Source organism: Hesperophylax consimilis, chromosome 26 (assembly GCF_061612785.1).
Source record: "Hesperophylax consimilis isolate HC1 chromosome 26, BYU_Hcon_1.0, whole genome shotgun sequence".
Classification (NCBI taxonomy): domain Eukaryota; kingdom Metazoa; phylum Arthropoda; class Insecta; order Trichoptera; family Limnephilidae; genus Hesperophylax; species Hesperophylax consimilis.
Genome location: NC_142861.1, coordinates 7,339,859 through 7,356,060, shown reverse-complemented (window position 1 = coordinate 7,356,060; position 16,202 = coordinate 7,339,859). Strand labels below are relative to the sequence as shown.

General features: G+C 33.2%; 1 protein-coding gene across 2 annotated transcripts; it reads right to left on the bottom strand.

Annotated features, from left to right (window-relative positions):
- Window positions 1-13,136: 13,136 nt before the first annotated feature.
- Window positions 13,137-15,526, bottom strand: LOC149411028 (uncharacterized). 2 transcript variants are annotated; one of them, XR_016304883.1, is made up of 4 exons: window positions 15,014-15,526; window positions 14,353-14,514; window positions 14,023-14,121; window positions 13,137-13,359 (listed from the first exon to the last, which is right to left on the bottom strand). XR_016304883.1 is itself a non-coding variant. In XM_089647327.1 (3 exons), the coding sequence occupies exons 1-3, from the start codon at window positions 14,462-14,464 to the stop codon at window positions 13,253-13,255; spliced, it is 318 nt and encodes a 105-aa protein (XP_089503453.1). In that variant the 5' UTR covers window positions 14,465-14,599; the 3' UTR covers window positions 13,137-13,252. The 2 variants fall into 2 exon arrangements, 1 of the variants encoding a protein (XP_089503453.1); XM_089647327.1 differs by lacking the exon at window positions 15,014-15,526 and having other exon boundaries at window positions 14,353-14,599.
- Between the last annotated feature and the right edge of the window lie 676 nt (window positions 15,527-16,202).

The window sequence follows — 16,202 nt, the reverse complement described above, 5'->3', positions numbered from 1 at the left end:
GATTACAGATTTTTTGAAATGCATCTGAGGAGTGTTACAAACGTGTGTTTGCTCTTATCCCACTCCGTTATCGAAATAAGTATCCGGTAATTGACTACGTTGTTTTAACAGAATTGTTAGCACTTATTAAAATAATATAAATAAAGCGATCACAGACTGAAGACGCGGGCTGAAGACCTATCACACTCGAGTAATTGGAGAAGATTGGCGACCGCAGCTGAAGTAACTGGGGCCTCTCTCAATAGTTAATGAGTTTCTGAGAAGTGGACAACACAGAGAGCACCCTACTACTATAGGTAACACTTTCTCTAATCGAACTGAATAAAGTCCTTGTGGATAAGCTGCATCACTTCACTTACTTTAATTAATGTTTTATCACTTTGTTTCCAACAGAAAATGGTTAAAATTATTCTTACTGTTGTTTCTTTATTGTGTATTCTATTCAAGGAAGATTTTTCAACATTACTCTGTCGTCATCTGCTTCTCAAGTCTCTGACGATTGTTAGCTTCTCGGATGCAGCATCTGTGGACAATAAAAAACGCAATTAAAATCCAACCTTTTAGAAATTATTTGTACATCCTCTCCAAATGATGGATTGTGACTTTTACAGCTTTAATAGTGAAATCTCATATTCAGGTAATAACTAAAACACAAGAAAGTATGCAGGTACCTTGAACATATGGGACGTAAAGTATGTAAGCGAAAAACTCATAAGCTCTTACTAAAACAAGAGAATTTTATTAGATATTTATACTAGTCGTAAATAACATGCAGTTCTGTGAGAATTATTACATAGATACCAATCGGAAATTAGTAACTTTGTTAAAGGAACCTCATTTATTAAAACGCCGTTACTTTATTATCTAAGAAAGTAATGTACACAAAGTAAGAATGTTTTATTTTTGTTTACTCCAAGACGTGGACATACAAGACAGTAGATACTCTAAATATCGTCCTGTCGCTTAAAATGGCTTTAGGCATATTTGATAACCAGTTCTGAATAGAACCTCAATCTTCTTCCATATCCTTCCCTTTTCCACACCTTTCTACCTCACAATGTTCTCCATTTGGGGACGCCATTGTCTCAGTGGCTTTGGAAAATTGGGAGCACTTGGAACTCTTGCACGGTATTTATAACAAAAAGATACATTGAGGCTATCGACATTATTGCATTTTATTAAGTCTTGAATAAAAGAACCGAAATAAACACTTGTTGTATGTTAAGTGATTTTATTCACCTTCAGCGATTCGCATAAACTGCGTAATATAAGACTTGGTGAAATTAATGATCACTATAAAACAATTGTCCATCTTTGGCAATATACAAGGGTACACCCGCATTACGTTTTAGCCAGGTAATCAAATATTAATGTGAACAATTTTAGCCTGTTCAACAATAATAAAGTATTAACGGCCTTAGCGGTGAGATTCATGTGCAAATATACGAAGATTCTAGATTTAAAGAAAACATGGAATATAACTAACTACCGCGCCACCCTAACATGTGTTTTCTATTCATTTCGGTGTCGGAACAAAATTACACAAGCGTGAATCACGTACATTGGTATCAGACACTTCTATTATTAAGCATTATTTTGATAAAGCATTGACGAAATTACACCTACAAGAATTAGACGGATCGAAAAAATCTGTTTTTCAATATGTTTAAATATTTAAGCGTTATTTTGTAACGTGTGTTTATTTATTTTCATTTTTATTTTATTTATTTTGTAAGAAACAAACAGCTTTTATATAATATACAATGATAGATATACAAGTTAACTGAAGTCAAGTCACAGAAGTTTCTTACGTTAAAGTGCATTGGAAATGAAGTTAACTGAAGTCAAGTCACAGAAGTTTCTTACGTTAAAGTTCATTAGAAATGAAGTTAACTGAAGTCAAGTCACAGAAGTTTTAGTATCTTAAAATTAATTTGGTGTTAAAGGAAGGGGAGAGGAAGAGGAAAATAGGAAGAGGATAGGAGATGCTGCCGATACATTCCATACTCTCATAAATAATCGATCGTACGCATTACTTCATATCGATATTTCTTTAGGTTATTACCAAAAATGTCAATGCTGTAAAATTTTGTATTATATTGTGCACATATACGAGGAATTGGGGAATTTTTTCGAATGGTTGTCCTACACGAGGGCAGATAAAATAAATCAGATTGTCGGGTTGATCTAGACGGAATATGAAGATTTATTAAATTGGTAAGTTCTGGTGAGTCCAGACCATGTGTTATTCAGTGTTATTCTAATAGGTGTAATTTTTAACACGAGTTTTATTCAATGTAATTCTGGTTTTGTAATACGTGATATTTACGCCTGCGTTAGTTCTTCTTATAATAATGTATCTTTATTTCTATGTACTAAATTATACTTTATTTTGGCTAAATATTTACCTCAAGCACGGGGAAAAATCTCTTTAAATTATTGGTAATCCGGTTTAAAACAGGATTGCAGGCCGTTTCATGATAAAGTTTTAGTAAATTCCTCATATATCGGAGCATTTGTTCATGCACCTGCATTTTTTTTGATAATATATGATGACGAAATGCTCAAATTTTAGGATTTTGTGATAATACATTCGTATTTTAACGAAATTTTATCATGAAACCTGTCAATTCATTCGTTAAGGGCCTGTAATCCCGTTATTAACAGGATTATAAATATTTTGAAGAGATTCTTAATAAATGAGCAATACTCATTTTTCTCCGTGCGATTATAATGTGTATCTTATAAGATTAAATTAGGTAAATTCAAAGATGTTCATTAGGAGTTCTTCAGATCGAGAGAAAATATTTTTTATGTAAGGGAGACAGAATTATATTAAATCACGTATTTCGCAATAATTGAATTTGGGAGGCGGGTTTAGGTACCGCCGCCCCAACACCTCTGCCATAGGTCACTCCAAATGGTACGCAACGTTTAGCATGGGTGCCCGGGTTCATCTGTGTTCACGATGCGCCCGCCCACCAGCTGCGTGGTGTGCCAGATCGGGAGAGGCTAGTATGGAGAGACCCTTTGATCTGTCCAATTGGCCTCTCTTGACCCATCGCCTTGGGCCGCAGCGGGAGACATAGATAATTTGTCTGTCACTCCTGGACTTACTGATCCCTAGATTTCTACCCACCCCTCATAACATTTTTCTTCCCTTTATTTTCTTAAAAAACCATTTCACAGAGGTTCCCCAAAGATGACATAGGTCCCAGGGCCTCCTGTGTGTGGTTAATGTAAACAAAACAAACTCTTATTGTGTATGCATACAATAATATAGCCAATAATAATACTAACAAGAACGTGGAGAACTATAAGAAAAGAGTTGTACGGTACATTAAGTTATTAATTTTTTTTTAAACATACAACAAACGATGTTGCACTCCCATGAGTTATCAAACTCATTAAGGGATCGCCAATTGGTAGTTTTGAAATAGAAGAGTAAAAAAATAAAAAAAAGAGTTTTGTACAAAAAAATTAGACCCAACCCAACCCAATGTGCAGACACAATGTATGAAGAAAACATTTCACAGAAGCAACATACAGACACAACATATGAAGAATCACTTTACAGATATGTCACAAAAAAAATTGTCTTGTAAGACTTTATGAATTATTATAATCACTTATTTGATTTATGTACTGTTGGTGTCAAAAAGTTAAAAAAGTATCCTCAATGATGGACTATAGAAATGCATAAAAACAAAATCAGGAAAATACATTAAAAAGTACGGGCTCAAAAATAAACAGACCTAATACAAGATGTTTTACATTCAAAATAATGGAAAAGATTAAAAAAGCCCATCATCTCTGGATGTACAAAGTTTAGTATTTGGAGATAATTAGGACGGCTATTAGAACAGAGTTTGTACCTACTTATGACTCGTTTTCCAAATAACATTTGAAAAAATAGGATTTCAATATATCGTTTCGAGATTTGTTAGAGGCATAATACGTGTCTTAATTCTGCAAGCAATTTGTTATAGTTAGTGTAGGCAATATATTCTAATGATTTCAGTCCGAACTTTGTTGAGTGTATTTTTGATATATGTAGTTTGTTGTGTTGTCGTGTATGAGAATGAGCAACCTTCAAGTATTTGTTTAAATAATACTATCAAAGATTTAAGGTTTCGAAATCAAGTTGAAAGATATTCAAATTTGAAATAAGCTTCGTCTTATCTGTATTGGTTCACCGGGGTCTATCGTTAAGGTCTTTATAATCCCACGACCTCTGACTGCTGAATTTTGTTCCAGTAATAAGAACTGACGAACTGTTATGAACATGTACACGTACAGTGAAGGTCCCAAAAGTTAAAGGTACCGACATTACGAGGAAAAATAAATAACATGTTTTGAGTTCAATTTAAAACTATTTTGAAGGGCTTTCTGACAAAAGCGTTTAAACAATTTAAGGCCAGATGAAAATTAATTTACTAAGAATATTGCAATTTTTATTTGTTAATCGTTAGTCGAGTACACCAAAATGTGTTTCATTATACATTCATGCCAAAAGTCTGATTGCAATCTTTAGAATATTTTAGACTCATATGGAAATGCCGTTTATTCTACTGGTATTTCAATGGGAGTTGTTCGGAAATGCATAACCGAGAGACACGCCAAAGATGTACTCTATATTTCTACACGGTTTTGTCCATGTGTGCAAATGGGAACAGGTCATTTTCACAATCATTTAATAGCAATTTAATGATGTATTTCCTCCCTCACTTAATAGGGGTATCTTCAAAATTCTTGCTACCAATAGAGGGACTTTAAATTGTGTCAATGTGGACATATGTTTATCTTAGCTGATATATGTTTTAAAAAAACTGCTCCCAACTGCCTTGAGCCAGTAAGATAACGGCATCCACAATCGGGGTATGTTGTAAGCTGAAGGTAATGGGGAGGGGAAGGAGTTGTGGAGGAGGAAGGTGGGGAAGTACCTGGCTATTCAGATCTGGTCACCAAACACGACCAAAGCCTCTAAAAGCAATTATCTAGATTGTGAAATGTGGTCTTACACCATGGCGATACTGAGAGAATCTTCCACTTTGGAACGAGCCGCAAATATACAAGATATATCATTTTAAATGAGTAATTCGTAAAATAGCACAAATTAATCAAATAAAATTTACTTGGGCACGCCGGGATTTGAACCCGCTACCTCCAGCCTAATCGAGATACTTAACCCTCGACCATAGAGGCGGTCAGAACATAACACATGTCTTCTGTATCATTTTGCCTGAAGCACATCTGTGCTAAACTAAGTGACTCCCGATGCTGTCACTGGCTGAATAATTGACAAGGCTCCAACATAGACTTACAAAGAATTAGTTATATTTGTAACAAGATTTAAATTAAATTTTTATGTCTTATTTCAAAGCGGCCCAGGTATCAATCTTAAATGTAACCTGCCTGTTATGCGTGCATAGAAAAATTCCAAAAATGTTAGCAGCCGACACGCTCAGGTATCGTGTATGTAAAATACCAAGCACGCGTTGAGACAAAAGAAAAATAACAACAATAAATACATAGTTAACTAATCACGATTCTGACGCTTTCTTGGCTAGTCCAGAGATAACTATAGACACTACAGTATTGTATTAAGCGGATTGTCTCATAGATAACAGAAACAACGGAGATGGGCCATTAACCATTACTTTTTATTGGAGAAAACACAGATACAGACACTAAAAAACATTAACTGAAGAATTCACTTGCATCCTAACTATTTCTCACAGATTAACACTATTAACATACGAAAAAATTTCGCAAACATCGTTTACTGCTGCAAATCTCATCTACGCACAAGTTTGCCCCTTCTTTGTTTCTACCTACAAACCAAACGCATAACATTCGTAGGCTCCATCCACTGCGCGCCTTTTTTGAAAATCCACACGAAGAAAAATGAGTATGGCTCTTTTTAATCAAAATACTGTTTAAAATGTGACTGCATGACAATTTCAATATAAGTCATTAAGAATATATCTGAACACGTGTTCGCGCAGATGGCCTTGTCCGAATAAATATAATGGACAAGATGCGAAAATATTATTATTTTTAAGAACACGTTAGTTATGAAATTTGTCAATTAATTCGTTATAGGCCTCCAGTCCCGTTTTTAACAGAAAACCAAATAATTTGGCCAGATTTTTAATAAATTAACAATATTTCATATCATTTAGTTTTCTCCGTGCATGCAGTTCGGCGAACTTCCATGCCATATCTCCCTTTCTTTCTATTATCTCTGCATAACAATAAGAAATGTAAAACACAATTCATCGTAATTCATAATATGAATCATTTTTCACACAATGAAACCAGTTCCGTTAAAAAAACTTAATTTTCACGACCACCCATTGCGAAGAAAGATTTCTCGAATTACTACCAGTCGTGTAAGATTTTTTTTAATGTTTTATTCTATCTCTTTATAAATAAATGCCATTGCACATTGCGCATTGTTTAAAATTTATTATATTATTTTTCGATATTTAAAACATTTTTTGTCATTTTTTTTAGTTTTTTTCAACCAATTGAAAGGTCCAAATGAAGAACGCGCTGAGTTGCATTTTTCGTTAGATTTTTTTTGTGAAAAATCAAACATTTTTATCACGTTTTGTTTATGGCACAGTTTTGAGTTTGGAAACTTTATAAAACACATTGAATCATTCAAGTTATAGACTAACGCGTTTTGATTTGTTATTATTATTTTTGTTCCATATTTTGTCATTTGTTCAATTAACAAAAGAAAAACAAGAAGTTTGTTAAAAAAATCCCCGGCGTTGTCCGGACTTTCATTGAGTTTTTGAGAAAGATGTAGTGAGTAATTTTCCTATATAACGTCAAGTAAGCAAAATTCAAAATTCTGCTTTAAAGGGCGGGAAAAGCAGATGTGGTTGATTTATGAATCTCATTAAGACAGTCTCCTTGTTGTTTTGAATGCCAAGTGTGCAAAATTTTATCAATGTCTGAATAAAATTGTAGATTTGTATAAAAATCAAATCCACGCCGCCCGCTACCGACATTATTCTTGAAATAAATAGACATATAAATGTGATGATTGCTCGTTTTAGAATATGGCGACTGATAACCAAATAAATTTCTTGAGACACATTCACTACCATACTGTCGCATTCATACTTGGTTGTCTCTTTCATACACTTCAGACACAAGTTCCTGTACAATCTATCGTTCGTAAATGTTCAAAAAAGCATTGTTGAAAGTTGATTTCGAATACGCGTTTGTTTTTTTTTTAAATATAATTTAATGGTAAAAGCAAAACGCGCTATTGTTCCTCTATCTGCACAAACAGAATGAGCAACAACGTGTGGCGGGGTATATTAAGTCAAGAATAACAAAGAGAGATTCTCCGCCTTATTTGTATAAGTATTTAATGTTTTTTTATTGAAAGAAAGAAACGTTTTTTTGTTACACTAGACGTGATTTGTAGAAAAACTCATGTTGATTCATGAATGACTAAATTTTTATACATCATTATGAGTTGATTGGACGAAACGTGCCTAAGAAATCTTGGTTTTACCAAATCCTATGAGAAATCCATACTCTTGAGAATGATTGTTGCTTTACCGTTATGATGTGTTATTTTCGTGCCTATGAATTAATTTAGATAAGTTACCTAGATGAAGAGATCTCTTTGCTCCGGGGCAGTGGGCCTAGGGAATTTCCAATTTGAAGAGCGTTGTAAGGTTGAAAAAAGTGGGGAAGAAAAGGACCAATTTTGTTAAGAACAAATTGACACCTTTTTAACTATCGCAGCCAAGTGTGGGAGTAGGTAATACCCAAAATTACTATCCTTCTTATACAGGGTTTTCCAATAAGAGGTGTTATTTTGAATAGCCCGCTATTTCGGTAGATGTTACTTTAGAAGCTGTCATTTTTTACATTTGACAAGTAAAAACTACGCCATTGATAAAAATGGAACGATACACGCTTCAACAACGAATTGAAATTATTAAAATTCACTTGAGTGAATCAAATGCAAATCATCTTGAGTAATGAGGCCCAACCTCGGTGGCTTCGTCAACAAGCAAAATTGTCGCATCTGGGGTCGGAAAACCCAAGAATTATTGTTGAAAAGCCTCTCTATCCTCAACGCGTGACTGTTTGGTGCGGTTTATGGTCCGGCGGAGTCATTGGACCTTACTTTTTCGAAAATGAGGCTGGAGAAACAGTTACGGTGAATGGATCGCTATCAAGAGATGATTAATGATTTTTTATGGCCGGAATTGGATGGTATTGATCAGGACGTTTACTTTCAACAAAACGGCGCTACGTGCCACACAAGCAACGAAACCATTGATCTTTTACGATTGAATATCAAAATAACACCTCTTATTGGAAAACCCTGTATTAGCTTAAATACTTGACATATCGTTTTAGTATTTTAGGTATTCCTTAGAAAATACGTAAGTTACCATTAATAATTGACACAATAATTGGGATTTCTATAGTTTAAAAGCCAATAAGATCAAAAAATCATGGAGTCGTCGGAAGACCTACTTGGTTACAGACGTTTTGTTTGGCATCTTTGCCTGTCAAGAGTTTAACAAAGTAGCAGTAATAAATTATAAAAAATATATGTAATTTTATAGGAGCTCGTTTCGTTTAGCAACAAAAATATATTATTTTGATCCAAAATAGTTAACAATTACAAATCGAACTCATATATATATATATATATATATATATATATATATATATATATATATATATTTATATCGGACAACACTTATTGGAACATCTTTGAGTAAACCACCTTTCTTGATCATCCTTTCACATGTGATATATAACGCTATAAATTACGTGGCAACATGTTTTTTTGTGAAATAAATTTAAAATGTGGTCAGCTATTATATATACAGCTATTTTATGCATATGCTCACAAAATTTTCATCATTAAATCATGAACGCATGTTGATCTTTTTTATGAAAGCACTTACTTGATATGCAATGTTGCCAAATCTTTTGTCCTTCTGTCGAGCTTCTGTTTGGACGGACTTGAACAGATTTATTTGTTTTTTTTGTTATTTGTTTTTGGGGTGTTATGCCGTGTTGCGCTAACTCCTTCTTTAGCCAACGAAGAAAACCACTTTAAATAAAAAAATAATTCGTTAATGTTAGCTCAGAGGGTTGGAGCTGGCAACACGGTATCACAACCTCATACATAAGCTCACATTTTTACACAACCTCAAATAACACATCTGCCCTGATGATGGACACTGCAATGCTGTCCGAAACGTTGGCTAAAGAAGGAGTTAGCGCAACACGGCATAACACCCCAAAAACAAATAACAAAAATACTTTTGGCCGTGAAAATCTTAAATCATTTTTGAGATTTATTTGTTGGTTGAATATTCGAAAATACGTAATGCATTGGAACGTTTGGCGCGAATATTTAAAATTGCGGGTTTATTTAAAAGTAAAGTTATACAATCAAAACTTATTTATATTACGTTTACAGTTGAATTAATTATTTTAAAATTAGTTTTGTAGAACAGGCTTTTATAAGATATTCTATCTTTTTAATAGCATTAATTTATTATTTGAAAATGTAGATTGATTTACAATTAAAATACCAAAGTTCAATAATATTAGTATTGTGTTTACAGTATTATTGGAAGTATATTTTATAAAATCTGATTTATTTGAGTTGTTTTCTTTCCTTTTATTATAAAATACCTATTATATGATTTTCAGAAAACGATTTTTGTACACAATATTTGTGCTGGTGTATAATAATAACTATTAATACATATTTTGTATTAATAGTTCTTCATTTTTGTTAATTTTATAACCTTAAATATAAAAGTTACAAATCAATGTACACCATAATATGTATGTATAGTTGTAATGTGTAAACTTTCCTAAATAAAGATATTATTATTATTTTTTAGTGGAATAAATCTTTGATTTTTTTTTTACATTTACTCCACACAAGAGGCCCTGAGGATAATAATTTCCCTCAGGGCCTATGTCATCTTTGAAGATGCTGTGTGGAGGGTCTTTTTGAGGAGAGGAAGGAGTGAACATGTGTCTTGAAGAGACCCATGTCATATGAGGGAGGAAACACAGAGGCCGGAAATTTGATCCAGAGCCGAGCCGTTGAACACCGAAACGAGTCGTAGAAACGACCCGTTCTCATGCGACTAATGTTAACCGTGTACATATGTTGGGCATGCATTTGGCGTGTTTCCCGACTATGCTCCGGTGCTGAAGGGATTAATGATGCTAGTTCCTCGGAGCATCTTCCATAGAAATACCGGTAGAACAAGCATATGCTCTAAAAATTGCAATCCGTTTGTTAAGATGGGAGAATCTATCAAACAGACCGCCCGTTTCTGCACAGAGTCGAGGGTTTTTTCAGGTATTTTCGGGCTTCACACCAGAGGTGGCTGCCAAATCCAACCGTGGGGCGCCCTTGTGATTTGTACAGGGTTAGCAGTTGTGTACTATTCAAGTATTTGCGGGCCCTGTACAGTACGCCCTCATTAACCTCAATTAATTGAAATATTCAGAACTGTTTTATAGTGAATTGTTTTATAGTGAATACCTCACAAGAGTCCCAACTGCTCCCGTCTAGAGCCAGTGAGAATATGGCATCCCCAATTGGGGGATGTTGTGTGGCTGAGGGTAAGTGGGGAAGGGAAAGAGGAAGGTGGGGAAGTACCTGGCTATTCAGATCTAGTCACTAAACACGGCTAAACCCATTTGGAGCAACGTTTCAATTCTGAATGGTGGTCTTACACCAGGGCGATACTGGTAGTATCTTCCACTCTGGAACGTGCCGCAAATATACTATATATTATTTTAATTAATTAATTGTGAAATAACACAAATTAATCAAATAAAATTTATTTGCGCACGCCGGGTTCGAACCCGCGACCTTCGAACTAGTTATGTTACTGAGCCATTTTTTTGTTTGTTTAACAATAGCTCCACACAGGAAGCCCTGAGGAAAATATTTTCCCTCAGGCCTATGTCATCTTTGAAGATGCTGTGTGGAGGGTATTTTAAAGGAAGGGAAGGAGAGGAAGGATAAGGGGTGGGTGGGTGGGGTCTGTGGGTCCAGGAGTGACGGACGTATGAATCCATCCCTCCCACTGCGGTGCAAGACGATGTTCCCAAAGAGTTCTGCCTGAAAGGTTTCCCTCAACCTGTCTCTCCGGCCTTCCACGTAGCTGGAGGACACATCCACCGCCAAGACCCGAGCAAACCTCACCCCATGAACCCGGGCACAGTCACCAAACCACTTGGGGTGACCTATGGCAGAGGTGTAGTTATCCAATAAATGGTTCCCGGGGTGGCAGTACCAAATTGTAAATAGATTAGAAGATACTTTCCTGAATGGTCGCCATTCCCCATGGGGTTACCAGTCACGTCTTCCACTCTGGAATGTACCCGGCAGTAGCTGTAGTATAATCTACCATAGCCACATATTGCACAAGTCTTGTGTTTTAATAAAATTTTGCACAAATTCATTGTTTGGTAAAATAAAAACAAATTTGAAAAAATTCACATTTTAATTTATTTATTTTCAGACATTTTTAAAAACTTTCATTAGGAAATTCAACAGAACTAAAACAAACTTTAAAACTAATTAAGTAATGATTTTTACATAATTGCAGTTTAAAAAATATACAATACGTTATACAAAACTGCCATTATCAGAGTTTAACAAAATATATAATAGCAAAATCGAGAGAAACAAAACATACTTAAAAAATAATGAAGTAATGATTTTTACATAATTTCAGTTTAAAATAATATGGAAAACGTCATACCAAACTGACATTATCAGATATTAACAAAATATATAATAGCAAAATCGATTGAAATAAAACATACTTAAAAAATAATTAATTAATGATTTTTACATAATTTCAGTTTAAAATAATATGGAAAACGTCATACCAAACTGACATTATCAGAGTTTAACAAAATAGAGAAATAAATCACACTTAAAAAAAAAATTGCATTCATTTTCAACTAATTAATTTTCCTTATTTAGTAAAATCCTTATTTAACAACATCCCCATTAAAGAATGCCTTAAAATAATTGAAAATATCCTAGAACAATCTAATGTCAACCCAATAATAAGAAAAGAGTTATTCCAGCTCATAAAATTTGCATACAAACAAATTATTTTCTTTTTAATGATACATATTTTGAGCAATTGGACGGACTTCCCATGGGATCCCCTTTAAGCCCACTTCTAGCGGAGATATTTATGGATCATATTGAAAATATTATTCTAAAGTCTCCCTTAGCTAAATATATAATATACTATGTCAGATATGTAGACGATATCTTAATATGTTGGAAAGGCACCAACCGTCAATTAGATATCTTTATTAATTGGGCCAACACTGTTAATAATAAAATCTGCTTCACAGTCGAACATGAGATCAAAGGTAAAATATTTTTTTTAGATCTAACAATTGGAAAGAATAATAATAAACATACTTTTGAAATATTTAGAAAACCAACTTTTACAGACACTACAATAAATGCAAATTCAACTCATCCTTCAGAACAGCCAGAAAATGCAAATTCAACTCATCCTTTAGAAACAGAGGTAATTATCTTTAAAATGTACAAAAAGTACGTTACCTGAGAAAAATCCACATGATCGTGTTAGAGTACTAAAATCATCTTCTATATTATTATGCCCAGACAATTCTGAAATTTCAGAATCTCTAAGAAACTCAAATATTTCATGTATTTAAAAATGAAAATATTGCAAAAATAGCAATGTCTGACCCATTAATATGTTCATATGGGTCTTTATTATTAAGTAATCACACGGAACACCATTTGAATACACATATAACATCGAAGATGAGGGATTTAGCCAAGGTGTATATAGTTATTAAAGAACAGAAACCTTCAATTTCAACCTTTGATTTAGCGTTTGACCCTGTGCATTTTGATGTTTTTATTAAAGCCGTACAAATAAATAGTGGTTAAGATGAAATTACAGGTTCTGTAAAAATTCCTAGCATGTCTCAACGACTTTGTACGGCTATAAAAGATTGTACAAAGTCGTTGAGACATGCTAGGATTTTTTACAGAACCTGTAATTTCATCGTAACCACTATTTATTTGTACGGCTTTAATAAAAACATCAAAATGCACAGGGTCAAACGCTAAATCAAAGGTTGAAATTGAAGGTATGTTCGTTACCAGTTTAGTACAATATGGACATGAGTTTTTACGGTCATGCACTCGTGCTCATTTACTAGTAGAAATAGTGCTTCGAGTTGTAGTCGATGACACTTCGATTGCCTCCTGCTTCTCTAAATGATGTTGCTCATCATCGGCGTTGGAAATTTTCATATCTAAAAAGTAACAATACATTATTTAGCTTTCTTTAAACTTAATTAGTAAAACCTCAAATTATAAGAAAGCAGTCATTGTTGAATGAAACACTAGTATATATTGAATTATTTCGCGGATAAGCGATAAGCCGCCATAGCTCAGTGGTCAGAGCTGTCGACCGGAAATCGAGGGGACACGGGTTCGAGTCCCGTTGGCGTTATGTAAATCTCAATTATTTGTACCTATATTTTGTTAACTCGGATATTTTCTTATATTATTTTGTATAACATATATTTATCATATAAGATATAAGATCTGTATAATTAAAAAAATATATAAATAAATAAAGATGTACATTATTATCTGTAAAAGCCCTATGGGCGTTTAAATAAATAAATAAATAAATAAAATATCTTTTATCAGGAGATTTTTCAATGTGGATGAGTGTTTCAGGCGAATAATTATTGCTTTTAAAATAATTATAATTAAATTAAATTATTTAATTAAATGAAGACAATATTAGCATCACTCAATCTAAAATCTGAAACAGAAAAGATACGGTCACATCTGGGACTCGCACCGGACCTTCGGCTTTCTGGGCCGCACCTCTGACCATATAATAATCAAATTATATGTTACGTATTGATTGTTTCAAGAGTATTAAACATGTTTTCTGTAGATACCTGATTCTATCGAAGAAGTAACGTTGTTCGGTTTGTATAGTGAATCATCATCTTCGGACGTCGGCGGACTCCTTTCTAACATTACTTCAGTTTTGGTTTCTAAAATAAAGCATAATATATTATATATTTATCCAATAATAATATCTCAATGTAGTAAGTAAGTCATGTGCACAAATATGAAACCTAACCTAATATAATGACAAAACAACAGACTAATTAAGCATTTGCAACGGAATATTTAATTAGCAGCATTTCTGATATTACCTATAACAATTTACTATAAGCTAAGGTAGCTCTGTAATATTTCAGATTATTATCAGTGAATATTACCTGAATCTGAGGAAGTTTCATGGTTAATTTCTTCGCCCAGTATGCTCTGCATATTGCTGATGATTAAACTTTGTCCTTTGGAAATTAGCGAAAAGGGTGAAGACGAGATCATGTCGTCAGTACTGTTTATTGATGTACGTAAATCACTGGTTCTTGGAACATCTATAAAATATCAAGAACAAACACATTGAAACATACATATATGTACCTGCAGTTTTCTGTTTTTGCAAATTTTATTTCCACAAAGGAATTTGTTTAATTTGAATATGAACAAATTAATGGGTGATTATCCGACGTGTAAAACTTCGTTTTAACTTAATTATTTTAAGAAACAACTGTTTGAAAACAAAACATGCTTTTAAATGCATATTTTAGTATAGGAATATGGCTTTAGTTTGATTTGACATTTTTACCACAAGTTGTTAGGTTAGCTTTTTTGAATTTTGTTAATACATAATATATATCTATTATTCAAAATAATTTTACTGCTTGGGTTCTCAAAAAAGAAAGAAAAAAATCATGACCTATATAATAAAATACGGTAATTATTCTGTACTCATTTGATAAGCATAGATTAAAATTGTTAATATTATATTTATTATATTAATTCTATATTTTACAATTAAGGTTATTACCTATTTAGAAATATGTAATAGCTTACCGTATTTAAAATCCATTTCGCAAAGCTGAAAGATTTTATTAAATCTCCTTCGTAATAAAGCTAATAAAACGCAAAAACAAATCAACCTGTCAACTGATTCGTGATATACGAACATTGAATAACGGTAATATTTAATATTATCTGTTAGCCAGTTACAAGTCATTAAGTGTTTCAGAAAACTAACCTGAAGCTAGCTTCAAATGGACCAATACAAACAAACCAGCCTTGTGCTAGCAAACAACATCATTCAATAATGGGCTTTAAATAATATAACTTTAGAGGTTAATTTTGCATACAATTCTTGAGCCTTATAGTTCCTTTCGAATATTGTTTAGACCAATACGCAATGTCGTACGATAATAAGCTCTAAATAATATTACTTTAGAGGCTATTTTTGCATACAATTGTTAAAACATTTAATTACTTTAGAAAATTATTTGTACACCTGCGTTTGACACAAATAACGATGGCAACGTCGCTTTTTGAGATCAATGAAGTTAGTTTAACATACGATAGAAATAATTAACAAAGTCAGGTTGAATATCTGAGATAAAATCGCATATAGGAGCATATCTAATGCTCACGAAAATCGCACTTGTCACATCAAATTGAGTTGAAAATGCCACTGATCTCGTCTCGCCGAGACGATTAAAATGGCATTTAAATCTCAATTTGTCGATGATCAAGTAAGTGCTCAATGATCAAGTAAGTCGAAATGATCCAATAGTTCCGGTTATTTGCAGACGCTAAGATGTACAAAGTGCCGTATCATAAACCTATATATATATATATATATATATATATATATATTGACCTCTTCCCGTATTATGTTGATCCAGTAAGAAGTTGTTAGACTAAGTTGATCCACCTTTAACACCATATAACTTGGCTATTATGGAATACATCTGAATGAATTGACAACAGTGGTACAATAATTATCAATGTTGCCAGTTTGCCAGAAAAACCATTTGATATACTGTTAGTAAAATTTTCAAAATTTGTATGGAAATCGGATGCATAATTTATGTTGATCTACCCAAATTGGCATACTTATGTTGATCTCATATATATTGATCTATTCCCGTAGTATGTTGATCTACCCAAATTGGCATACTTATGTTGATCTCATATATATTGATCTATTCCCGTAGTATGTTGATCCAGGTAAGAAGTTATTAGACAAAGTTGA

What these genes read in the sequence shown, in the direction of transcription:
- LOC149411028 (XM_089647327.1), bottom strand. Translation starts at nt 14,464, where the DNA reads ATGATCTCGTCTTCACCCTTTTCGCTAATTTCCAAAGGACAAAGTTTA. An exon ending in TGAAACTTCCTCAGATTCAG is followed by an intron (nt 14,122 to 14,352) that starts GTAATATTCACT and finishes GCTTTATTTTAG; the next exon opens with AAACCAAAACTGAAGTAATG. An exon ending in TACTTCTTCGATAGAATCAG is followed by an intron (nt 13,360 to 14,022) that starts GTATCTACAGAA and finishes GTTACTTTTTAG; the next exon opens with ATATGAAAATTTCCAACGCC.